Source organism: Aotus nancymaae, unplaced genomic scaffold (assembly GCF_030222135.1).
Source record: "Aotus nancymaae isolate 86718 unplaced genomic scaffold, 86718_ANA_hifiasm-v0.15.2.pri h1tg000053l, whole genome shotgun sequence".
NCBI classification, from domain to species: domain Eukaryota; kingdom Metazoa; phylum Chordata; class Mammalia; order Primates; family Aotidae; genus Aotus; species Aotus nancymaae.
Window position 1 is genome coordinate 7,245,947 of NW_026988467.1, and position 26,749 is coordinate 7,272,695.

The 26,749-nt window shown below is 44.4% G+C and overlaps 1 protein-coding gene across 2 annotated transcripts in view; it reads left to right on the forward strand.

The window, feature by feature from the left end:
• UBE4B (ubiquitination factor E4B) overlaps window positions 1-26,749 on the forward strand; it is a 143,434-nt gene that overhangs the window by 22,033 nt on the left and 94,652 nt on the right. For both annotated transcript variants that reach the window (XM_064363230.1, XM_064363232.1), the window contains exon 2: window positions 14,551-14,737. In XM_064363230.1, the coding sequence (XP_064219300.1) occupies window positions 14,551-14,737 (187 nt within the window). The remainder of the gene's footprint in view (window positions 1-14,550; window positions 14,738-26,749) is intronic.

A 26,749-nucleotide genomic window follows, 5' to 3' on the forward strand; every position in this document is an offset into this window, starting at 1 on the left:
GTGGCTCATGCCTGTTATCCCAGCACTTTGGGAGGCCAAGGTGAATGGATCATTTGAAATCAGGAGTTTAAGAACAGCCTGGCCAACATGGTGAAACCTTGTCTCTACTAAAAATACAAAAATTAGCTGGGCATGGTGGCACATGCCTGTAAGTCCTAGCTACTTGGGAGGCTGAGGCAGGAGAATCACTTGAAGCTGGGGGACAGAGGTGGCAGTGAGCCGAGATTGCACCACTGCACTCCAGCCTGGATGAGAAAGTGAGACTTTGTCTCAAAAAAAAACAAAACCAAACCAGAAGTAGAAGTAGTGGATGCTTAGTTGTCTAACTAAGTTCATCTTGTCTGTTGAACCAAGTAGGATCAAAGATGAGAATGGAGACAGTACCATCCACTTCTATTCCCTGGGAGGTTTTTGGTTATAAAAGGCTTGAAGTTGCTGCAGCAAGAAACCTTTTTTAAATAACAGAATGCAGTTAAAATTATTCTACTCTCAGCATGTTTCTCTGCCGTGTAATGTTTGGCAGTTTTAGGCTCTTGATCTTTCGGTTTCACAATTAGCTGACTTGTGAGGTGCTTTTTAGTAGTTTTGTAAACATTCATGTTATTTAGATAAAGCAGAGCCCTCCACAAAGGGGAAATGGTGTCTGACCCTAAAAGGAAGACTAAAAGAGCAAAGGGATGGAAAAAACTAGTAGGTTTAAGTTATTTTTTAAAAAAAGACTATTTGCTGTGTGTCACATAGACACTTTTCATTTGTTCAGCAAATATTTGCCAAGTGCTCTCTGGGAGTTAGGTACTGTTATAGTTGCTGGGAATATAGCAGTGAATATAATAGACCAAATCCCTGCTCTCTTTGAGCTTGTATTGTGCTGGGTGGGGATAGACGCTAAACCGATAAATACAAACAAGTTGTATTCTGTATTACCTTTATTTGTGATGAGCGTTTTACAAGATAAGAGATGTTTTGGAGGCTGGGTACCATAGCTCATGCCTCTAATCCCAGCACTTTGGGAGGCCGAGGAGGGCAGATCACCTCAGGTCAGGAGTTCGAGACCAGCCTGCCAACTTGGTGAAACCCTGTCTCTACCAAAAATATTTAAAAAATTAGCTGGGCATGGTGGCAGGTGCCTGTAATCCCAGCTACTTGGGAGACTGAGGCAGGAGAATCTCTTGAACCCGAGAGGCGGAGGTTGCAGTCAGCTGAGATTGCGCCACTGCATTCCAGCCTGGGCAACAAGAGCAAAACTCCGTCTCAAAAAGAGATATTTTGTCACCTTCTTATAAATGGGGAAATCAAGGCTTAGAGAAATAACCCAGCTGGAAACAGGTGCAGCTGGGATTCTGGCCAGCAGTAGCTACGTGGTTCCTCATTGTGTAGAAAGCCTGGAAAGATGGGGCCTGGGGTAGCACGTCACTCACCCATTGCACATGGTTGGCTTTCTGATTCACCTTCAGGTGGACTGCTTCATTCCTTTATTCATGAGACAAGGCCTCACTCTACCACCCAGGCTGAAGTACAGAGGCACACTTATGGCTCACTGTAGCCTCAGCCTTCCCAGACCCAGGTGTTCCTCTCACCCCAGCCTCCTGAGTAGCTGGGACTACAGGCATGTGCCACCACACCTGGCTAATTTTTGTATTTTTTTGTAGAGATGGGGTTTTGCCACATTGGTCTTGAACTCCTGGGCTCAGGTTATGTGCCCACCTCAGCCTCCCAAAATGCTGGGATTACAGATGTGAGCCACCACGCCTGGCCCCCTATTATTCTAATTTGAAGTAGTAATATTAATATTTTAAGTGTCATGGGTGACTCAAGAAAGCACTTTAAAAAGGCAGTTTTATGCCTTTGGTCCTTAGTTCTCACCGCCGGCAGAATGGGGTTAAGTATATTTAACGTTCTTCATGTTATTGATTAGATGCAAAAAAACACAATTAACAATTTTTGTTATAGTTTATAAAATTCCTTGTATTTTAAAAAAGATACAATTAATTACGCCTGGCTTTGGAGAATTAAAGGATCACAATCTTTTTCTTCTCCCTGAGAAAATATCATTTACAGTCTTTTTTTTTTTTTTTTGAGACAGAGTCTGTGTTGCCTAGGCTGGAGTGCAGTGGCATGATCATGGCTCACTGCAGCCGCAAACTGCTGTGCTCAAGCGATTCTCCTGCCTTCGCCTCTGAGTAGGCACACACCACCATGCCAGGCTAATTTTTTGATTTTTTTATTTTTATTTTTATTTTGATTTTTTTAGAGAAGGGGTTTCACCATGTTGGCCAGGCTGGTTTTGAACTCCTGACCTGAAACAATCCACCTGCCTTGGCCTCCCAAAGTGCTGGGATTACAGGCGTGAGCCACCATGCCCGGCCAATTGTTTGATTTTTTATAGAGATAGAGTCTTGCTGTGTTCCCCAGGCTGGTCTCTAACTCCTGCACTCAAGCAGTTCTTCCCTGGGAGGTTGAGGCTGCAGTGAATTGAAATCGTGCCACTGCACTCCAGCCTGGATGACTGAACAAGACCCTGTCTCAAAAAAAGAAAAAAAAGAAAAGAAAAATGTGTATTTTGCTAGTAATTGCCAGAAGTTGGCCTTTGTAAGTATTTAGTGCTTTATTTTTGAGAGATTGACTCACCTGGGAAAGTTCTTATGGAGGAAGGTGACTCACCTTGCCTGCATTCCTTTGGCAGGGAAGGGAAGCATGAGAGGCAGTGGAGGGTATGTAGGTAAAGAGAGGTTAGAGTAGAAGGAGCACCTGGGCTGTCAGATGTGGGGTGACCTTCTCAGGTCATGTCCACACCAGGACTCTTATGAAAGTGAAAGGGACTCTGTTACAATTAAAGTGGAGTGCAGGAGTACCCTGGCTGAGGCCAGGAGCCGACATGGATGGTCCCCTTCTGAAGGTGACATATTTGAGCTGTAGGGGAGTGCTTGGGTAAAAGCACTATATGCTTTAGGGTTTTGATTTGGGAGTAAGTCCTGGACATGGTTACAGTTTTCTTTGGAGAAGAAATGTGGTTGAGCAATCAAGCTTTTTGTAACCGTTGAGTAAACATTTTTTTGAGTTGGGTAAGTAACCTGGAACGTGAAGCAGAAATTGATTGGAAAAATGCGGTTGCAGGGTGACTGTGCTACTGTACCCTTGTCTCTTTCCACTCTGTCATATTCATCCTATAACATTTCTCAATTGCTTGGAAGGCTTGGTACTTTACTTGTTAATGTGGACATAGGGAAGCTGGGCTTGTTGAGCTGTTAGGTTTTTATGTGTTAAAACTCGTGCTGGAGAAAGTGCACAGGAGCCAGGCAGTGGGGCATGGGTTGCTGGGTGGTGGGCCAGGGGCACTAGAAGCTGGGTAGGGTTATGGGGTGCAGAGTTGGTGTGCACTGGGAGCCAGGCCGTGGGGACTCTGGAATCTCAGTGACCACAGTTAATGCTGCATCCTGAGCCCACCTCAGCTGCTGCCTGCAGATGGTGCTGATTGGTACTGCAAGGGTACCTGGCACCTGGAGAACCACTTCAGCAGCTGGTGTGACACCGACCTGAGCCTTCTGGGAGGCACTGAGAAATACTGGCTGTGAGTTTGACATCTGTGTCACCTCAGGTCGGAAGACAGCAGTGCCGACCCCCTGGATAGTACTGGATGCCACTGACCAGATGTGGCTGCCAGTAGGTACACCTAATGGAGTAGTACTGTGAGGGTCTGACTGGCCTCAAAAAAGCAGAAGCTGTTGCCAAGAACCATGAGGCCCAGATAAAGATCTGGATGCCTCTGATAGAGCTGAACATCTTTTTTTTTTTTTTTTTTTTTTTTTTTTTTTTTTTAAAGATGGCCAGGCTGGTCTTGAACTCCTGACCTCAGGTGATCCACCCACCTTGGCCTCCCAAAGTGCTAGGATTACAGGCGTGAGCCACTGCGCCCGGCCTGAACATCTCTTATACAGCAACAGCAGCAAGGATTGCTGGTGCGCAGACTTCACTGTGGGGCACCTGCTTTTCTGTAAAAGTCTGAAGGGCACTGTTGTTGGAGCTCTGGCCTTTTGGAATGAAGAAATAATTCCCCACACCCAGGAGAGGAAACAGGTTGTGATTGAGGCCCCTGGCAGCAGCTTTCCTGGCATGGTTGAGCCTTGGGAGGGTCTCCTGGAATAGGGCATCATGGAGCCGAGCCTGGGTATTCCCATTGTCTATGAATTGAACAGGAGCTTGAAGCCCATTGAGCTCATGCAGTTCCTGGGAGACGAAGAGGCCGTGCATAAAGCCATGGATGCTTAGGGCAAGGCCGAGGTGTGAAGGCCAGCAGCCCAACCCCATCCCAAGAACACCCTCCTGGTCCGTCCCATTCCTCTATGCTTCTCACCACATGTCACAGTGACCACAGATGTAGGCATCTGAAGTTGTTGAGGAGATCTGGAGGCTCCCATTTTTAGTTTAGGCGCTTTTGTCTCCACTTCTTTCTCACAATCAGAATGGCACTTCTGGGGCATAAGTCTTCAGCTCAAGCCAAGGGAAGGCTCCTCTTATCCAAGAGAGCTGAGGGGTGGCAACTCTGGGGACTTTGCTAGTGCTTTGTTTACTTGTTTACTAAGGACCTGCTTTAGTAGGGGATATGGAGGAACCATGCTAAGGCATGACCAATGAGGAGAAGCAGGAAAGCCTGTTTGTCTTCCTGGGAGCCAGTCCTGTACTATTCCGTAGTGAGGTCCCTGTGTGTGTGGAGGGGGTTGGAAAAGGTTGGGGGTAGATGAGTGTAACTTGCATGGTGATTTAAGTCAAGCAGCTACAGTCACTTAACGACAGAAATACACCATTATGTGAACACCATAGGGTGTAGTTACACAAACCTAGATGGCATAGCCTATTCCACACTGAGGCTCTGTAGTATAACTCCTAGGATACTTACGGTATAGCCTGGGTATTGCTCCTGGGCAACAAACCTGTACAGCATGTGGCTGTACTGAATCCTGTAGGCAGTTGTAAGGTGAGTATTTGTATATCTAAACATAGAAAAGGCACAGCAAAAATATGGCATTATAATCTTACCGGACCGCCGTGGTGTATGTGGTCTGTCATTGACTAAAACGTCGTTATGCAGCCGATGACTGTATTTCCTCTCTGACCTCCCCAGAGGAGCTGGCTTCAGAAGATTCGAATCATTCCTGAATGTTTATGTGTGGCATTTGCCTTTACCAAAACAAAACAAAACAAAATAAAATGAAAACCTTTCTGGGGTTTTAGTAGCCATTGAAATACTCTTACATGTGGTCATCAGAAAATAAGCCATCCCTCAGGCACCTTGACTTCTAAGGGATAGAGGTTCGTTTTGCTGTGTATTTTAGAATCCCTAGTGAGCTAGTGAGATTCTGGACAATTTTTGTTTTTGGAGACGGTCTCACTCTGTTGCCCAGGCTAGAGCGTGGTGGCACAGTTGTAGCTCACTAGGCTTGAGTGATCTCCTGCCTCAGCTTCCTGAGTAGCTAGTACCACAGGCACGTGCCACTGTGGCAGCTAATTTTTAAAATATTTTTGTAAAGATGGCATCTTACTGTGCTGCTCAGGCTGGTCTCCAGCTCCTGGCCTCAAGTGATCCTCCCACCTTGGCTTCACAAAATGCTGGGATTACAGGTTTAAGTCACCGCACCTGCCCCTGGACAAGAGTTTGTTTCTACCTTCTGTCTTCTGTTTTTATTTTTACCTCAAAAGACAATGAGATGTAAACGAGGTGCCTAAATGAAGCATACTACAAACCTATGGCATATTTACTTGTAGAATTTATAGTATTCAAATCCACCCTTTAATAATAAGGCATAAAATGGCGATATCAGAAGAGAGGAGCAGACAACTGACCACATTTCTGTAATTGTGCAAAACAAGTTTTTTCTTTTTTGTTTTTTTTGAGATGGAGTTCCTTCTCTATTGTCCAGGCTGGAGTGCAAGTGTCATCATCTCAGCTCAGCTCACTACAGCCTCCGCCTCCTGGGTTTAAGCAATTCTTCTGCCTCAGCCTTCCGAGTAGCTGGGATTACAGGCGTGCGCCACCATGCCCAGCTAATCTTTTATATTTTTATTAGAGACGGGATTTCACCATGTTGCCCAGGCTGGTCTGGAACTCCTGACCTTGGGTGATCCGCCCCACCTCCCAAAGTGCTGGGATTAGGGGCATGAGCCACCATGCCTAACCAGAGAGCAAATTTTTATGGAGGATTGAGTGAAGGACATTCCCTGGGAGAGTTATCTTTAAAATTTTTTTTGAGTAAGGGACCTCCTTGAAAATCTTGAGAGAATTGAAGTTCCTCCTGACCTTCATGGGTCCCAGGATTTGAACCCCTGCCCTAGGTACTCTCAACTCTACCCTGAAATCAAGCCCCACCAGCAAAGCTGATGCGTGATCTCTTCATTCGGGCCGCTCTAAAACTTGTTCCGTTGAATCGTGTTTTGCCATTAAGCATCTGCTGATGTTGAGGGGGGCTGTCAGTTACTTACAGTGTTGCTGTAAGTGTGTAGTGTGTGCTGATCTCACCCCTGGCTTTATCTTTTTTTTTTTTTCCTACCATCATTTTACTTCTGTCCTAATTTCCTTATCTCTTTGAATTAAATTTGTTAATTTAATTAAATTGAAAATACATCTAATGTGTATGTTTTTTTGTTTGTTTGTTTGTTTCTTTTGAGATGGAGTCTTGCTCTGTCACCCAGGCTGGAGTGCCATGGTGTGATCTCAGCTCACTGAAACCGTCTCCTGGGTTCAAGCGATTCTCTACCCTCAGCCTTCCAAGTAGCTGGGATTATAGGCATGAGCTGCCATACCCAGCTGATTTTTGTATAGATAGGGTTTCACTATGACCAGTTCGAGGCCAGGCTGGTCTCGAACTCCTGACCTCAGGTAATCCACCTCCCTTGGCCTCCCAAAGTGTTGGGATTACAGGCGTAAACCACCGCACCCAGCCTTTTAAATGTACTTTTTGTTAATCACTTTAAGTCTTTCCTCGAACAAGAAAGTAGTGATGGTGAATAAAACAGATGTTAGGTCTGGGCATAGTTTGGGAGGCCGAGGCAGGGGGATCACCTGAGGTCAGGAGTTCGAGACTGGCCTGGCCAATATGGCAAAACCTCGTCTCTAATAAAAATACAAAAATTAGCCAGGTGTGGTGGCGCATGCCTATAGTCCCAGCTACTCAAGAGGCTGAGGCAGGAGAATTGCTTGAACCCAGGAGGCAGTGGTTGCAGTGAGCTGAGATTGCACCTCTGCACTCCAGCCTGGGTGACAGAGAATGAAATTCTGTCTCAAAAAAGCAAAAACAAAAACAAAACAGATGTTGGCAGCCTATAGGACATTTTGGGTTGGCAGTTCTTCCGGGTACCTCATACTTGGTAATCTAGTCATAACCCATCTTCTTAAAATCTCCTTCTGGGCTGGACTTGGTGACTCACACCTGTAATCCCAGCACTTTGGGAGGCCAAAAGGTCACAAGGTCAGGAGATCGAGATCATCCTGGCTAACACGGTGAAACCCCGTCTCTACTAAAAATATGAAAAATTAGCCAGGCATGGTGGCACCGACCTGCAGTCCCAGCTACTGAGGAGGCTGAGGCAGGAGAATCACTTGAACCCGGGAGCTGGATGTTGCAGTGAGCCGAGATCATGGCAGTGCACTCCAGCCTGGGTGACAGAGCAAGACTCTGTCTCAAAAAAAAAAAAAAAATCTCCTTCTGTATTCTCAATTTTAGGGTATTTTACCATTCATTTAGGTATCCAGGCCTGAAATCTAGATTCTCCATCTTCCTCAGTTTTCCCTTCCAAGTAACAGCTAAGTTCTGTTGGGGACACACATGAAATATCTCTGGAGCTGTCCCTTTCCCATCCCCATTGCTCAGGCTTGCTTGTGGCCTGCCTCCATTCATTCTCCGCACAGCAGCTAGAGTGATTTGTTTTCAAAGGTACATCTGGACGAGGTGGCTCACACCTGTAATCCTTGAACCCAGGAGGTGGAGGTTGCAGTGAGCCAAGACTGCGCCATTTCACTTCAGCCTGGGCAACAAGAACGAAACTCTGTCTCAATTTAAAAAAAAAAAAAGCAAAGAAAAAGAAAAAAGGTACATCTTACCCAGTTATTCCCCCGCTTAAATCTTTCAGTCTCTTCCTTGCCTTCCTGAACAAGCTCAGAGTCTTGGGATGGTATTCACAGCTCGTCACGAGCTTGTTGCTGCTTGCCTTTCTTGCCTGTGTCTCACCATGTCCACACACACTCATTCTTACCACCTGCTCAGCGTTCCCTAAACAGTGTGTGTGCTCACAAAGTCTCCCGACCTCTGCCGGCACTCCTTTGTCCCTCATCTGCCTAACCCCTACCTGTCCTGAAAAAGAAACTCAAGTCACGTAATAAGCACATAGCATTTATATGTTGCTAGATTTTCAAAATTGCTCTCTGGGATGATTCAATACAGTTAGCATAAATGAATTTGAATCCTGAAAACCTAATTTAAGGTAGTGGAAAAAAGTAAGGTGATACTCCATGCACAAGCAAACTGCTGGTCGCATCTCCGGGGAATGGAAGTATTTCTACGCATACGCGCAGTAAGTAGTATAACACCTTATTGAGCTTAAGCCAAAAATGGGATTTATTTTAAGGATACGAGAGTCTTCTTTCTGAACCTAGGGACAGAAAGATAGCTGGGTCACAGGAAGAGACTGGAATCAAGAATCCAGGTGCTACCAGGGCTTCCTGTGTCTGCATCATGATTGTTACTTGATGTTACTTTTCCTCTCTCAGCAACCCTGGCTAGGCCGTCTCTGTGCCTACTGTGTGCAGCCGCACATGGCTAGAGAAAAAAATAAAAGCCATGCTGGTGGGTCTAACTTTTCCCTCAACTTTCTATTCTGATTTTTTGAGACAGAGACTTGCTATATTGCCCAGGCTGAAGTGTAGTGGCATGATCTCGGCTCACTGCAACTCCACCTCCTGGGTTCAAACGATTTCTCCTGCCTTGGCCTCCTGAGTAGCTGGGATTACAGGCGCTTGCCGCCATTCCCAGCTAATTTTTTTTTTTTGAGACAGAGTCTCGCTCTGTCGCCCAGGCTGTAGAGCAGTGGCTCAATCTCGGCTCACTGCAACCTCCAAGGATTGAAGCTATTCTCTTGCCTCAGCCTCCCGAGTAGCTGGGATTACAGGTTCGTGCCACCACGCCCGGCTAATTTCTGTATTCTTAGTAGAGACAGGGTTTCACCATGTTGGTCAGGCTGGTCTTGAACTCCTGACCTCATGATCCATCTGCCTCAGCCTCCCAAAGTGCTGGGATTAAGGTGTGAGCCACCATGCCCTGCTCTGAAAATTTTTAAATCTGCAAAAAGTTTGAATGACTCACCTAGATTCATCAGTTTATTTTTTGCCACATTCGCTTTCTCTGTATATAAACGTGTGTGTGTATACATACTTGTTGGTTTGGGCTGAACTATTTGAAAGTATGGAGAACCACTAAAGCAGATGGCAACTAGGAGGAAGGAAGAGAAGGCTTCATTGAGAAGGTAACATTTGAGCAAAGAGCCAGGTGCGGGGCAGGATATAGAGCAGTTATGGGGCAAGCGGAGGGAAGGAGCATGCGGAGGAGGAAGGCGCAACTCCACGGCAAGCGACCACCCGTGCCCTGCTGTGTGTTGAAGGAAGCGGGGACTGCTGGACCTCACTGTATTGGTTTCCACATATTCACTACCCCTGTCTGGGGAAGGATCTGTTTCCCCACCCTGCTGGGGGTAGTTTCAGCCCTGTGACTTGTTTTGGCCAGTGAAACTGGAACAGAATTGAATGTGCCACTGCTGGGCCAGGGTGGAGTTTGCCCTTCCTCTTGCCCTTTGCCTGGGCAATTGCTAGTGTTCCCAGTAGAAGCTGCTCCGTCACCCTGGGTCTTGGAGTGAAGACGATATGGAGCAAGGCTGCACTTTCATCTGAATGTTTTCCCATGGTAGGCGTAGAGGGAGATAATAATGGTTTTTATTGTTTTCATCAGAAAATATGTGAAAGAAGAAAGATGAGGAAAATGGAAATTTATCATGTTATTGCCATTTGCATTTATGTATAATTTGCACTGATAATGTGCATTATAATGTAAATCTACATCCTTTTTAAAAATAAATGGAATCACCATGTGTACCCTTTTACAACCGGCTTTTTCAATTCAGTTTTTAAAAAAAATGTAGTAAAATACACATAACATAAATATACGTCATTTTAAAAGCAGTAGACATTGAAGTGAATATAATGTATATCATTGTCTGTCCCTGCCTCCCTCCCTCCCTCCCTCCCTCCCTCCTTTCCTTCCTTCTTTCTTTCCCTTTTCTTTCTACTTAGAGGTAGGGTCTTACTCTGACACCCAGGCTGGAGTGCAGTGGTACAATCATAGCTCACTGCGGTATTGACCTCCTGCCTCAGCCTCCCTGATAGCTGGCATTACATGTTGTGTGTGCCACCACGCCCAGCTAATTTTTAAATTTTTTGAAGGGATGAGGTGGTCTTACCATGTTGCTCAGACTGGTTTTGAACTTGTGGGCTCAAGTGATCCCCCTGCCTCAGCCTCCCAGAGTGCTGAGGTTACAGGTGTGAGCCACCGCATCTGACCATGACTTTTTTTTTTTTTTTTTTTTTTTTTTTTTGAGACGGAGTTTCGCTCTTGATACCCAGGCTGGAGCGCAATGGCGCGATCTCGGCTCACCGCAATCTCCGCCTCCTGGGTTCAGGCAATTCTCCTGCCTCAGCCTCCTGAGTAGCTGGGATTACAGGCACGCGCCACCGTGCCCAGCTAATTTTTTGTATTAGTAGAGACGGGGTTTCACCATGGTGACCAGGATGGTCTCGATCTCTTGACCTCGTGATCCACCCGCCTCGGCCTCCCGACTTTTTTTTTTTTTTTAAAGGAAACTGACGAATTTTAGATCACAGAGCTATGATGTTTGGATGTAAATGCATTTTCTGGGGAAACATTGTTGGATTTAGATTAGGCAAATTGTGAAATTGTCATAGCATTCAATAAGTTTTAAATGTGACCAGCTGTGAAAAAAGAAAATAAAACCAATAATAAAACTAGGAGTTATTTATTTATTTATTTTACTAGGAGTTATCTTTATCTTTATAAGGAGACTACCCCAAAGAGGAAGCATTTGCAATTATTTTTCTTTATATTGGAATTTAATTTTTTTAAAGTAGAAAAGTAAGACGCTTGAGTAGACTGACTATTTATTAACCTTATATCAATGTTTTATGGGTGTTTTTCCCCACAAACTGCTAAAAATAAGAGGAACAATTTGAATTTGGTTCATCCTGTCTTAGCTTCTGCCTGAAATCACAATGGCCTTGACTTTTTTGAATCTATTTTTAGTTCATCAGGAACGTGAGGGTAGGAAGTGCTGCTTCATGATATAACAAATTAGGAGAAAGCCCTATTTTAGTATCATTTGTAAAATAAGAACTGAAACAGACAAGACAGGAAAAACTCTAGGAATGAGATTTCATGATTAGTGTGTGCGGCTTTGGGTTGTGGTTTAGGATATAAATTGAGGAATTGGAAGTCTTTTTTTATATACTTTTGTTTTTTTCTCTGTGAGATATGGGAAAACAAAATTCTCTTAAAAAGGACTTTTGTTTAACTTAAGGAAGATTATGCCAATCCTCCAGGCTTAATGTTAAAAAAGTAAACAAAGAGAAGAATGTTTAATCATATTTTGGTGTATTGTGACTATTTTTGGTGTCTATCCCTTAGGTTCTGTTTGTGATAAAAAGTGAGGTTGCATCTCTTAGTAATCAAATTAATTAGATAAACTTATTTTTTTTAATTTTTATTTTTTTGAGACCGGGTCTCACTGTGTCACACAGGCTGGAGTTCATGGCTCACTGCAGCCTTCACCTCCCCAGGCTCAGGTGATTTCCCGACTCAGCTTTTTTGTTTTCTTTTCTTTTCTTTTTTGAGACAGAGTCTTGCTCTGTTGCCCAGGCTGGAGTATAGTGGCACAGTCTTGACTCACTGCAGCCTCCACCTGCCAGGTTCAAGTGATTCACCTGCCGCAGCCTCCCGAATAGCTGGGATTACAGGTGCCCACCACCATGCCTGGCTAATTTTTGTATTTTTAGTAGAGATGGAGTTTCAGCATGCTGGCCAGGCTGGTCTCGAACTCCTGACCTCAAGTGATCTCCCCCATCTTGGCCTTCCAGAGTGCTGGGATTACAGGCATGAGCCATCGCACCAACCTAATTTTTGTATTTTTAGTCGAGATAGGGTTTTGCCATGTTGGCCAGGCTGGTCTCGAACTCCTGACCTCAAATGATTCATCCGCCTCGGACTCCCAGAGTGCTGAGATTACAGGCAAGAGCGACTACGCTCAGCTGATGATTTCATGCCCATTGTATAGATGTGCAGTATACAGATGTCCATTGTGCAGAAACTGAAGCACAGAGCCATTAAGTGATTTATCCAGATAGGCTCCAGATAAGTAAAGTAGTCAGTAATAAAGGTTGAATTTGAATTAGAAATCAACCATGAGCTCCTAAATTTCGCCGTCTCTAAGATAATGAAACTTGGCCCAGCATGGCGGCTCACACTTGTAATCCCAGCACTTTGAGCGGGGCCGAGGTGGGAGGATTGTTTGAGCCCAGGAATTTGAGACCAGCCTGGGCAACATGGTGAGATTCCATCTCTACAAAAAATTAAAAATTAGGTGTCCCAGGTATTTGGGAGGCTGAGGCGGGAGGTGAACCTGGGTGGGGGAGGTTGCAGTAAGCTGAGATGGTGTCATTGAACTCCAGCCTGGGTGGCAAGAGCAAAACTCTGTCTCAAAAAAAATTACATTCTATACAGAAGACTATATTTAACATATAAATTATGAAGAAGAATAAGATGAATACCCCTGACCTGATTACTCATAGTTGTAAGTATACAACCCAGTGAATTTTCATAAAGTGGACCTACCTGTGACACTAGTATCTAGCTAAAATTAAAAAAAAAAAAAAAAACTACACCATTACCAGACCCCTAGAATCTCACTTCTGCCCCTCCCAAGCTTCTTTTTGCCTCCTTCCCACCAAGGATAACCATTATCCAAACTAATGGTATAGTTTAGTTTTTCTTATTTTCAAACTTTATATAAATGGAATCATACAGTCTATGTTTTTTTACATCTGGCTTCTTTTGCTCAGGGAACATGGGTAAATCTACTAGAAAGCTTTTTCAGAGGCTCTGCTGTTAGTAGGAGTTCAACAAGTATATTTTCAATGAATGGGTTAATTTCTCTCTTTCAATAAGGTGTTGCTCTTTAATTGTATGTTAAAAGGAAGAAGTGGCAGATTATATTTTTATTGCAATCAAGTGAAAAAAAAAAACCCTGACATTTTCCTCCTACAAGTGATGGTAAAATTTATATCTTAGTGTAACTTTTGTTTCTCATTGTTTTAGTAAATTAAATTGACTATTTATTTATTTATTTTGAGATGGAGTCTTGTTCTGTTGCCTAGACTGGAGTGTAGTGGTGTGATCTTGGCTCACTGCAACCTCCGCCTCCCAGGTTCAAGTGATTCTCCTGCCTCAGCCTCCTGAGTAGCTGGGATTACAGGCATGTGCCACCACGCCCAGCTAATTTTTGTATTTTTAATAGAGACGAGGTTTCACCATGTTGGTCAAGCTGGTCTTGAACTCCTGACCTCATGATCCACCCACCTTTGCCTCCCAAAGTGTTGGGATTACAGGCATGAGCCACCACGCCTGGCCAACTGGCTATTTCTTTTTAAATCTTACCTATTTGAAATGACCAAGTTAGGTCATTTTATTTAAATAACACCAAGCTTTAGTGTGTTACAAGCGTAGGCTGGCTGTGGTGCTTCATGCTTATAATCCTAGTACTCCGGGAGGCCAAGGTGAGAGGATCGCTTGGGGCCAGGAGATTGAAACCAGCCTGAGCAACATAGTGAGACCTCGTCTCTGCCAAAAATTAAAAAAATTAATTAGCTGTGCATGTTGGCACGCACCTGTAATCTTAGATACTCGGGAGGCTGAGGCGGGAGGATTACTTGAGCCCAGGAGTTCAGGACTGCAGTTAGCTACGATTCAAATTCTGCACTCCAGCTTGGATGATAGAGAGAGATTCTCTCTAAAAAAAAAAAGCATAGTGTGTTTACTGTAAATTCACCATATCAGCCAAGGAGGTATGATAAACAGATGGTAAAGCAACAAAGATACAGTATATATGTATGTATTTATGTATGTATGAATTAGAGGTGGGGTCTCACTGCTTTGCTCAGGCTGATGTTGAACTCCTTAGGCTCAAGCGATCCCCCCACCTCAGCCTCCAAAGTAGCTGAGACTATAGGCAGGCACCACTGTACCTGGCCAAAATACAGTTGTTAAAAACTGAGGTGGTAGAGCTTGTAAGAATACTGATAGAGCGAGTTATTCTCTCAGAAGAGTACTTTTGCTCAAGGCATATTTAGTTGTTAAGCTCTGGTATGCTTATGGATAATGTCGTTCTCTGGCAGAATTGTGTTTCTGCTGTTTATTTATAGAATGCCCTTTTCCTCTTACGTTGTAGATTCGACGGAGGCGCCTTGCACGACTTGCTGGTGGACAGACCTCTCAGCCGACCACCCCACTCACTTCTCCCCAGAGGGAGAACCCCCCGGGGCCTCCCATAGCGGCATCAGCCCCAGGACCCTCTCAGAGTCTTGGTCTCAATGTCCACAACATGACCCCAGCTACCTCCCCAATAGGTGCATCAGGTAAGCTTGAGCTTCATACCTGGGATTCTTTTGTGATTCTTCTTAGCTTTTTGTCTTCCTGATGGTTGTGATGTTTCTACAACAGATTAAAATGAAGCAGACGTCAGCTCTTTAAAATCCTCCAAGCAGTAGTTTAAATATCATTGCAGCGTGTTGTGTTACTGCCTTTTTTTTATTGCAGTCTGTTAAAACCAGTTGCTTTTCTTTCCATAACTTCCATCTTTTTTTTTTTTTCCAAACAGGTTTAGGTATTATCTCTGATGACAAGATGATTAAGACTGAATTTGGTTCTGCTGATTTTATGAATTTGGTTGATGGTTTTAAGATAAAAATAATCTGAAAATGCAAGATAAAAATAATGGTCAAAATGAAAACCTCTAATTGCAGATTTCCTCATCTTCATTCTACATTGGCACAGAACTTTTTCTCTAACTTTTCAGGGGATAAGACTCCCTGATAGGATGTTTTAGAACTATCTCATTGACAACTATTCAACTATGGTAAAAGTTTATTTCTTTATAATAAATGAGCTGATGCTTGATATCCAGGACTGTCTTTGTTGGGAAATAATATTTCTTGATACTGTATATTTGAAAACGTCTCACTTTGTGAACTTTTCTATCAAACATAATATTGTCATGTAATTATTACTATTTTATAATCACTTAGGATTATAGTTGGGTAAAGCGGGTGCTAAGAGGCCTCCATTGATTATAATATCATCTAATAATTTGGTAGCCTTCCAAATCATCTATCTTCTTGATCTAGAATCATGTGTCAATTGAAAGTATTTGCAGAGTTTTTGTTGCTGTACTTCTCATTAGGTATCAAGGTAGACTACTCCCCACATATATATAAATGTTTATACCCAATGAGGTTCAGCCAGAATGGTAATAAAGAATGCCCTTGCCTATAATGTCTTCTCTGTATATCTCTGAGAAGCTCTGTTGGTCTTCTGGTAGGATTGAAGTGTTCAGAGTTCCAAATGTGATTTTTTTGTTGGTATTCTGGTAGGATTGAAGGGTTCAGGGTTCCAAATGTGATTTTTTTGTTGGTATTCTGGTAGGATTGAAGGGTTCAGGGTTCCAAATGTGATTTTTTTCCTTGGGTATAGTACTGACAACAGTGCTCTTTGCCTCACCCTGGTCAGGCCATTGCTGGAATCTGTCTTGGAGAGACCCTCTCTCACTTTGCCTCACTTGCTTGTTTAAACCAGGATCCTGGTAAAATCCCATTCCCCACCTACTCTCTCATTCAGTGGAATAAGACTGTAGAAAAACTCAGAACCATTTGAAACCATTTGAACTAATTGAAAACTTTGGAAATATCTGTCTCATTTCAAATTCATGATCACATGGCTGGGCGCAGTGGCTCATGCCTGTAATCCTAGCACTTTGGGAAGCCAAGGTGGGCAGATCACTTGAGGTCAGGAGTTCAAGACCAGCCTAGCCAACATGGCAAAACCCCGTCTCACAAAAATTACAAAAAGGTGGGCATGGTGCTGCCTGCCCATAATTCCAGCTACAAGGGAGGCTGATGCATGAGAATTGCATAACCCAGGAGGTGGAGATTGCAGTGAGCCAGTATGGTACCACTGCACACCAGCCTGGGTGATGGAATGAGACCCTGTCTCAAAAACAACAACAACAACAACAACAAAAAATCAAATTCATGATCACAAACTCAAGTAGACTCTTGATACTGGCAGGCAGTTATACCATGTCCCCCACTTCATTCACTCTTCTTCTCCACTGTGCAGGACCTCATTCTCCATGCTCACTCTCTCAGCTGATGGCCTGGCCTGGCTTCCCATTTCTTTTTCTTTTCTTTTTTTTTTCTGGAGATGGGGTCTCACTGTGTTGCCCAGGCTGGAGTGTGGTGGCTGTTCATAGGCGTGATCATAGTGTACTACAGCTTCAAACTCCTAGGCTCAAATGATCCATCTGTCTCAGTCTCCCATGTAGCTGGGACTGTAGTCATGTGCCACCACACTTAACTCTGGCTTCATATTTCATTGAGAAAACAGACACAGGCAGAACCTAGGCAGGGAAGCTCCATCAGCCCCAGTCATCACATCTGTCTGCCTACCTGTATGTGAGCCCAGTTCTTGCTATGCACGAACTGTCCCTGCTCCTGTTGAAGCCTGGACCCTAGATCCCATCTCCCCTCAGTTACTCAGCCTTCACTCCAGCAGTTCCTTTTTTTCTCTTGCTTCATCATATGGACTTTTTTTTTTTAACAGCCTATATAATGCAATTACTTTTCCCATCATGGGAATGAACAAAAGGAACTCTCTTGATATGATTCCCCCTGCCAGCTTCTACCCCACATCTCTGCTCCAAAACCTTTGCAACAGAACTTCTGGGATGAGTTGCCTGTTCTCTCCGTCCCCTTTTGCCCTTGCACCCTCTGCTGAATTAACTCCAGTCAGGCGAGGCCTCCCTTGGTTGCTCTGAGTCACTGTCTGGTCTGATCCAGCAGCCTCATTAGACATGGCTTTCACCCTCTTCTCCTGGAAACACGTTTTTCTTTTGGCTTCCAGAACAGCACATTCTCCTCATTTTCATGCTGTCTCTGTCTGTTCCTTTTTCACTCTTTGTCTGGTTCCTTTTCATTTCACTGACTTCTAAATGTTAGGATTCGAGGGCCCAGTAGTTAACCTCTTGCCCTTTCTATCCAGGTTTATTCTCTTACTGATGTCATCCAGTGTCCTGGCTTTAATTACCCTCATTGGATGATTCCTAAGCTTATATCCCCAACTTCGACCTGCTCCTTGAACCTCAGACTCACACATCCAGGACCTTACCTGGCATCTCACAGCTAGCATGCCCCAAATCAATCTTTGCTGTTTCCTCACATTTTATCTTCTTCCAGGTTTCCATCTCAATAAATGACAATTCCTGTTTTCTAGGCCTGGGATTGGCAAACTCTTTCTGTTAAGGGACAGATAGTAAATATTTTTGGTTTTGGAGGCTGTAAGGTCAGTACTATTTATCACAGCTCTGTAGCACAAAAGCAGCCATAGACCATATGTAAACGAACAAGCATAATGTGTTCCAGTAAAACTTCACTCACAAAAACAGTGGCCTGGATTTGGCCTGTGGACCAGAGCTTTCATTGGCCCTGCTCTAGACCTGTCAGAAAACTAGGAGCAGACCAGATTCTCAACACCTCTTTTCTTCTCATCACGTCTGCCGCCATTACCTAGGTCCAAGCACCAGCATCTCTTGCCTGGATTTCTGGAACAGCCTCCTAACTGGTCTTCCTTCTCATGCCCATCCTTGCTTCGCTTGAGTCTGTTCTCAATGTAGAGCCAGAGGGGCCCCACTAAAGCCTAAGTGCAGCATTGTATAACAGCAGGCTCCATGTGCTGTTATCACAAACCAACAGAAAGACTTGGGCATTTCCCTAAATGGTTAGTTCTTGCCAGTGCACCTCTATGCTAAGTAGTCCTGATTATGTTTCTCACAGTCACCATTATTCATAATCACAAACAGTTGGATATTATTAGCCATGCTTTGGTGGGTTGGATAAACAGATTTTCATGATTTACTAAATAAGTGAAAAAACAAACAGAAAATCTCTCATAAAACAGATCACATCTATTCTATGTTCAGGCCAGGTGCAGTGGCTCATGCCTGCAATCATAACACTTTGGGAAGCCAAGATGGGAGGATCCCTTGAACCTAGGAGTTCAAGACCAGCCTGGATAACATAGCGAAACCCCGTCTCTACAAAAAATTCAAAAAATTAGCTGGGCGTGGTGGCGTACGCCTGTAGTCCCAGCTGTTTGGGAGGCTGAGGTGGGATGATTGCTTGAGCCCAGGAGGTGGAGGCTGCAGTGAGCTATGATCACACCATTGCATTCCAGCCTGGGCAACAGTGAGACCCTGTCTCAAAAAAGAGAAAAAGAAATTTCAAGAAAATATGATAGCTGTTCACTGAAGAGTGTGAAAAGTTGTCATGAGGAAGGTGATAGCTTGTATTTGTTTTCTGTCGTCCTGGAAGTTTGATATAGGGACAGTGAGTAGATGTATTATCCACTGAATGTGATTGAGAGATTTTGTTCCAAACTCAAAAAGTGATTGCTTGCTTGCTTTTCTTTTTTTTTTTTTTTGAGACACAGCCTTGTTCTGTTGCCGAGGCTGGAGTGCAATGGCATGACCTCAGCTCTCTGCAACCTTTGCCTCCTGGGTTGAAGCATCTCTCCTACCTCAGCCTCCTGAGTAGCTAGGATTACAGGAGCCTACCACCATGCCCAGCTAATTTTTTTTTTTTTGAGACAGATTCTCATTGTGTTGCCCAGGCTGGAGTGCAGTGGCATCATCTCTGCTCACTGCAACCTCTGTCTCCTGGGTTCAAGCTATTCTCCTGCCCCAACCTCCCAAGTAGCTGGGATTACAGACGTGCACCACCACGCCCGGCTAATTTTTGTATTTTTAGTAGAGATGGGGTTTCACCATGTTGGCCAGGCTGGTCTCCAACTCCTGACCTCAGGTGATCTGCCTGCCTCAGCCTCCCAAAGTGTTGGAATTACAGATATGAGCCGCTGAGCCTGGCCAAGAAGTGCTATCAGAGACAAATACTGAGTGGGGTGCCACCTGTGGTAAGGAGTCCTTCATCCACGAGTGCTTGGCAGCAGTCATTTGGTGGCCCTCCTAGTTGGGCTGTTTTCAGATGCAAGTAACTAAAGTAAGGATTGAGAAACTATAGGGCGTCTTTCCAGTTGCTTTTCCCATCTGTAGTCTCAGCTTCTTGCATTGCCACCTGCTTCTGTATTAGTTTCCCAGGGCTGCTGTAACTACATATTACAAACATTTGAAGGCTTACAGCAGCAGTATTATTTTCACAGTTCTAGAGGCTAGAAGTTCAAAGTCCAGGTGTTGGCAGCGCCATGCTCCCTCTGAAGGAGAGAGTCCTTTCTTCTGCCTTCTGATGTTTGCTGGCAGTCCTTGGCATTTCTCGGCTTGTGGCAACATAACTCCAGTCTTCACTTCCGTCTTCACATGGCCATCTTTGTTGTGTGTGTGTCTATGTCCAAATTTCCCTCTTATGACATCAGCCACTGGATTAGGGACCACACTAATTGAGTATGAGCTGATTTTAACTTGCTTACATCTGCTAAGACTCTCCTTGCAAATAGGAATATTACTTCTTTGTTTTTGATGTGTGTCCCCTCTTCCTGTTGAATGTAAGGTTAGGCAGGAGCCTTGCCAGTGTTGCTCATTCCCTTACCCCCAGCACCGTGCTCAGCACATGGAAAGCACTATGGAAATTGCCAGGTGTTATATGGCTAAATGAATGAAAGAAGTATTTCTTGTTGGAAATGTTAGAAGTGAAGTAAGATTTGATTTCTGAAAAACAACTGGCTGACATCGTTCCTCTTACCCTGACCACCTGGATTCTCTCTCTGTTTTTCCTGGTACGCTGAGCAGAATTTTAAAAATCCTCAGCCCGGCCCAGGCGCGGTGGCTCACGCCTATAATCCTAGCATTTTGGGAGGCCGAGACAGGTGGATCACGAGGTCAAGAGATCGAGACCATCCTGGTCAACAAGGTGAAACCCCGTCTCTACTAAAAATACAAAAATTAGCTGGGCATGGTGGCGTGTGCCTGTAATCCCAGCTACTCAGGAGGCTGAGGCAGGAGAATTGCTTGAACCCAGGAGGCGGAGGTTGCGGTGAGCCGAGATCGCGCCATTGCACTCCAGTCTGGGTAACAACAGCAAAAACTCCGTCTCAAAAAAAAAAAAAAATCCTCAGCCCGTTTATTTTCTTCTAAAATTAGAAAAAAGTTATTACAAAATGTTTCAGATGTACACGATAACGTAACTAGTGCCTGTGGAACCAAGTCCACAGGATCACTGCTGTTCCAGACTTTGCATTTATTATTCCAGACATTTCTTCATTTTTTTACTGCATTGTTATGTGGCACTGCTCTTGCTTCTCTTAGAACCTTATATATATGGGTGATGCTTTTCCTACAGATGAATGCCACCTTTTTATAGTTAACACTGATTATGCTACTTTTTTTTTTTTTTTTTTAAGACAGAATCTCTCTCTGTTACCTAGGCTGGAGTACAGGGACACGATCTCGGCTCACTGCAGCCTCACCTGGGTTCAAGTGATTCTTCCACTTCAGCCTCTGAGTAGCTGGGATTACAGGTGTGCGCCACCACACCTGGCTAATTTTTGTATTTTTAGTAGAGATGGGGTTTCATCCTGTTGGCCAGGCAGGTCTTGAATTCTTGCCCTCAGGTGATCTGCCTGCCTCAGCCTCCCAAAGTACTCGCATTACAGACATGAGCCACCATGCCTGGCTGATTATGCTACTTTTACATTTTAAAATGTAGGGCTTACTGCAGGTCAAACATAGTACTTGGTCATGGGAATGCAAAGATGAGTGAAACTCAGTTTTTTTCCTTAAAGAGCTTAGTCTAGTGGGGGAGGAAATGTTCTTACGTTTCCTTTTTAATATCTGTGTTTATTAAATTTTTTGGAGGACATTCTAGTTTTCTTAGTTCCTTCTCTTATCTTTAGATGATTTGTGATTGCTTCGTCTTCAGAACCTCTTAGCTGTCTCGGATGATTTTATTTTACAGCCTTGTTTTGGAATTATGCTTGTCTTCCCTTTGATGTTTGCCCATCAAACATCTGGAGTGTGTCTGATGAAGGCCTTACCCTTCCTGGCTGTTGTGATCTCTCAAGAGGAGGTCATGATTGCTCAAGAGTCCCCCAGCAGGTCCTTTATCAACCGTTTTCATCTTGACAGGATTATTGGGTCTAGAGGAACAGGTCTTCCGGTTGCCTGTATATTCTCTCTCTAGAGCTGGAAGGTTCTATTTTTGTTTTTCTAAGACAAAGTAAGGCTGGAATGCAGTGGTGCGACCATAGCTCATTGCAGCCACAAACTCCTGGTGTTAAGTGATCTTCCTTTGTGACTACAGGTGCACACCACCATGCCTGGCTAGTTTTTTAATTTTTTGTAGAGATGAAGTCTCACTATGTTGCCTTAGGCTGGTCTTGAACTCCTGGCCCCCAGCGATCTTCCCGCCTCACTTTCAAAGTGTTGGGATTACAGGAGTGGAGTTCCTAATTGTTTTCATTCCATGGTGCCCTTTGGCAAACTGGGAAAGCTATTGATTGGCTTCTTAAAATATACTTTTATTTTATTTTATTTTATTTTTTTGAGATGGAGTCTTGCTCTGTTGCCCAGGCTGGAGTACAGTGGCGTAGTCTGCCTCCTGGGCTCAAGTGATACACCTGCCTGACTCTCCTGAGTAGCTGGAATTACAGGCATGCGCCACCACACCCAATTAACTTGTTTTGCTTTTGTTGTTGTTGTTGTTGTTGTTTTTCTTTTTTTTATACAACTCCTCCTGCATGTTTTGATTTTTAACAGAGACAGGGTTTCACCATGTTGGCCAGACTTGTCTTGAACTTCTGACCTAACGTGATCAGAAGTTCTGACCTCCTGCCTCGCAAAGTGCTGTGATTACAGTTGTGAGCCACCGTACTTGGCCCCAAAATTTACTTTTAAATATGTACATTAAAATAGGATTATACAGTTATGTAGGAATATAGTTATCAACATATTTTTTAAGATTGTAATATAGTTCTTTATATGCTTCTTTATTAATGATTTAAATAAAAGACTCAGCAGCTGGTCAGATAACTATTGTAATTTCAGCCCCTTGGCTTGTTTTCATCTGTAGACCACAGGTAAAGATCCTCTGCTCTGGGAGCAGAAATGAATAGTGGGGCCTGTTTGGAGCTAGTGAGAAAGAAGCCAGATGACATGTTTGGCTTCTGGGCTCATTCTTGAGTCTGGATCAGAAACAGAATTTGTTTCTTTTCTTTGGCCGCTAGTTTTTAACCTACTCAATGATTATTTAACTTACAATTATTCTTTTTTTTTTTTTTGAGACGGAGTTTCGCTCTTGTTACCCAGGCTGGAGTGCAATGGCGCAATCTCGGCTCACCGCAACCTCCGCCTCCTGGGTTCAGGCAATTCTCCTGCCTCAGCCTCCTGAGTAGCTGGGATTACAGGCATGCACCACCATGCCCAGCTAATTTTTTTGTATTTTTAGTAGAGACGGGGTTTCACCATGTTGACCAGGATGGTCTCGATTTCTTGACCTCGTGATCCACCCGCCTCGGCCTCCCAAAATGCTGGGATTACAGGCGTGAGCCACCGCGCTCGGCCCTACGATTATTCTTTAACATGTTGGCTCAACATGTTAAATCCTTCTTCCTGCTTCCATTCATGCACTTGAATAGTTAATAAATGGCTTTGTCTGTTGGGCACTGTATTGAGAACTAGGGATGCAAGGATGGGTAAGTCTCAGTTAGAGGCCTCCAAGGGCTCATGTTTAGCATGAGGACACAAACTTACGAAGAGGTGCAGATGCTGGCGTCCTGTACTTGACAGTACAGCCACAAATAATCACTTTCTCAGGCTCGCAGCTATGTGTTGTTTTTTTTGGGGGGGAGCATTTTCACACAGGCATTTATCTGACTGAAAATTCTACCTTGGTGGGAATGTAAATTAATATAGCCATTATAGAAAACAATATGGAGGTCCCTCAGTAAACTAAAAATAGAGCTACCATATGATCTGGCAATCCCACTTCTGAGTATATAACCAGAGGAATTAGATTCGTATGCAGAAGACGTATCTGCACTCGTGTTCATTGCAGCATTATTCCAAATAGCCAAGATAGGAAGCAACCTAGACATCCATCCTCAGATGAATGGGAAAATAAACTGTGGCATGTATCCACAATGGAATATTATTCAGCCTTTGAAAAGAAAGAAATTCTGTCATTTGTGGCAACATGGATGAACTTGGAAGACGCCATGCTAAGTAAAATAAGCCAGGCACAGAAAGACAAATATTGCATGTTTTCACTCATATGCGGGAGCTTAAAAGGTTGAACTCATACAAATAGAGAGTAGATGGTGGTTACCAGAGGCTGGGGAATGGGGGTGGAGAGGAAGGAGGAGATATTATTGATCAAAGGGTACAAAATTTCACTTAGATCAGAGGAATAAGCTTTAGTGATCTATTGCTCAGAATGTTGACTGTCATAAATAATAACGTTTTATATATTTTTAAAAATTCTACTTTTTAAAAACAACAGTATTATTACTTTATATAATATAGGGAACAACATCCTTCCATATCCTATTACAATTGTTTTTTAAAATTTTTTTTTATTTTGAGACAGGGTCCCACTCTGTCTCCCAGGCTGGAGTGCAGCAATGGAATCTCAACTCACTGCAGTCTCAACCTCCCAGGCTCAAGTGATCCTTCCACCTCAGCCTCCCAAGTAGCTGGGACTATAGGCATGTGCCACCACACCTAGCTAATTTTTTTTTTTTTTTGAGACAGTTTCGTTCTTGTTGCCTAGGCTAGAGCAACAATCTCGGCTCACTGCAACCTCGGCCTCCCGGGTTCAAGCAATTCTCCTGCCTCAGCCTCCCGAGTAGCTGGGATTACAGGCACGCACCACCATGCCCAGCTAATTTTTTGTATTTTTAGTAGAGATGGGGTTTCACCATGTTGACCAGGATGGTCTCAATCTCTTGACCTCGTGATCCACCCACCTCGGCCTCCCAAAGTGCTGGGATTACAGGTGTGAGCCACCGCGCCCGGCCTGTTTTTTTTTTTTTTCTCTTCTACTTGGTCCACAGCTTGAGAGAAGGAGAGACTTCAAGGGTGGTTGAGCAGCTGGCTATAGAGGCTCAGACAGAAGCCTCAAGGCCTGAGGGCTGCAGCAAGACCCCTAAAAGGCTACTGGGCTCAGGAGGCTCCTAGATGTGGTTGAAATCCTTTGCTTTTGCTTGTACATTTTAATTCTGAGTTGAAACAGGTGTGTCCTATGCTGGCATGGTTACTTCATCGAATTGGAGTGGTCTTGAGGCCACTAAAGGGGTATTTTTATTAGTTCTGGGCTTAATCTTACAGCATGATTCCTAGGGTCATACTATTTACTTCATGAATCTGGTGAAAGTGCTGTTGGTGTCTTGCTCATGAGAGGCGTGCAGTGCTGGGAATCAGTCCACTTCCTGTTTTGACTTGGGGTTGATTCTTGGACTTCTCCCTACCTGCAGCCCCCACCCCCTGCCCCACGTTTGCTAACCTGGTCCTGCAACCTCTGCTGTGCTTCTAGTTTACCAGCTCCCAGCTTGTGACTCCAAACTGCCCACTAGCACTCTGCCCACACAGTGGGATGTGGACTGTGCCACGGTACTGCTTTCATGGCCTTTGTCGCACTTCCAAGCCTAGCAAAGGCAGGGACAAACGTTGTGTGTGAGAGTGGTTTCTGTACTATGTGTTGCCTGTCCTGTGGGGATCTTGTGGCTTCGTGGGAAAGATAATACATGTCGATCACCTGCTTGAAAGCCTTCCTCGTCTCCTTATTTCCAATTACAGTCTAATCCAAGGGCTTTCAAGGTGCTCTGTAACGATGTTCCAACCTCTTCATGTAATTCAGTGTCTTGATTTTTCAGAGCATGTTCTCTGTTCCTGTCTCAGTCAACATATTCACCCCAAAACGGCCTATAACCAGTAGAGATTGTGCCACACAAACCACTCTTAGTTTTAGGTGCATTTGTCTTATCTTCCAAACTACATTGAAAGCTCTGAGAAAAAAGGTATCTTGTATTTCTATCTGTTGAGTTCATAGTAGGCATCCAGGAAGTGGTTGGGTTGACTGCATTGATTTGGGAGTACACTGGGAGTTTTCCTCTTTCCCACCCTCGCTCCCTCCCTCCCCTCCTTTCTTCCTTCTGTTTTCTGATTTGGCCTCTCTCTGCCACCATCTTGCTCTGCTGCCAGGCTGGAGTGCAGTAGCTCGATCTCAACTCACTGCAACCTCCACCTCAGGTGCAGGTGATTCTCCTGCCTCAGCCTCCTGAGCAGCTGGGACTACAGGCGCGCGTCAGTACGCCCAGCTAATTTTTTTTTTTTTTTTTGTATTTTTAGTAGAGACAGGTTTTCACCATGTTGGCCAGGATCGATCTCTTGACCTCGTGATCTGCCTGCCTCAGCCTCCCAAAGTGCTGGGATTACAGGCATGAGCCACCATGCCCAGCCTTGGTGGCGCTCTCTCTCTCTCTCCCTCCCTCCCTCCCTCCCTCCCTCTCTCTCTCTCTCTCTCTCTCTCTCTCTAGCCCCCCTCCCCCCAACCCACACCTGCTCCTTCTCTTCTCTTTCTCTCTTTCTTTCTTTCAAGACGGAGTCTTGCTCTGTCGCCAGTGCCAGCCTGGAGTGCAGTGGCGAGAACTCGGCTCACTGCAACCTCCACCTCCCAGGTTCAAGCGATTCTCCTTCTTCAGCCTCCCAGGTAGCTGGGATTACAGGTGCCCACCATCAAGTGTCTGGCTAATTTTTTTGTATATTTAGTAGAGACGGGGTTTTACCATCTTAGTGATGCTGGTGTCAGACTCCTGAGGTCAAGCTGTCCTCCTGCCTCAGCTTCCCAAAGGGTTAGGATTATAGGCATGAGCCACTGTACCCAGCCTCTCTCCAGTTTTCCAATTGGAATCCAAGGAAAGTAATTTTAATAAAAAGTTATGATTTTGTAATCTTTGGGTTCAGAAGAATTTGTCACCTTTAACACCTAGAGTTGAATGTCTATACCTTGAGCGCCTTAACATTAAGCCTTAGCCAGCCTCTAGCAAGTGGACATTGGTCAGGTTTGGCAGGATTCGTCCCCTGAAGTGGACTGAGAGCCACACCCTTCCCTGTCACTATACCCATCCCCTATGCGAAGCAAAACACTTTGTTCCCTTCTCCTTCTCCTAGTGACAGGAAATATCCTGATCCTAAAGAAAGAAAATAACTTTTTACCTCTTAGCCCCAGACCTCTTGACTTCAGGCAGTTCTGTTTAACGAGGGTGACACATCTTCCAGGGCTGCCTCGATGTGGTAGATGAAAGAGACTAGCTCAACCCTGACCTGAGAGAAAACCTTTGGGAAGGGTCAGAAAATGTTCACCAGCCAAGGA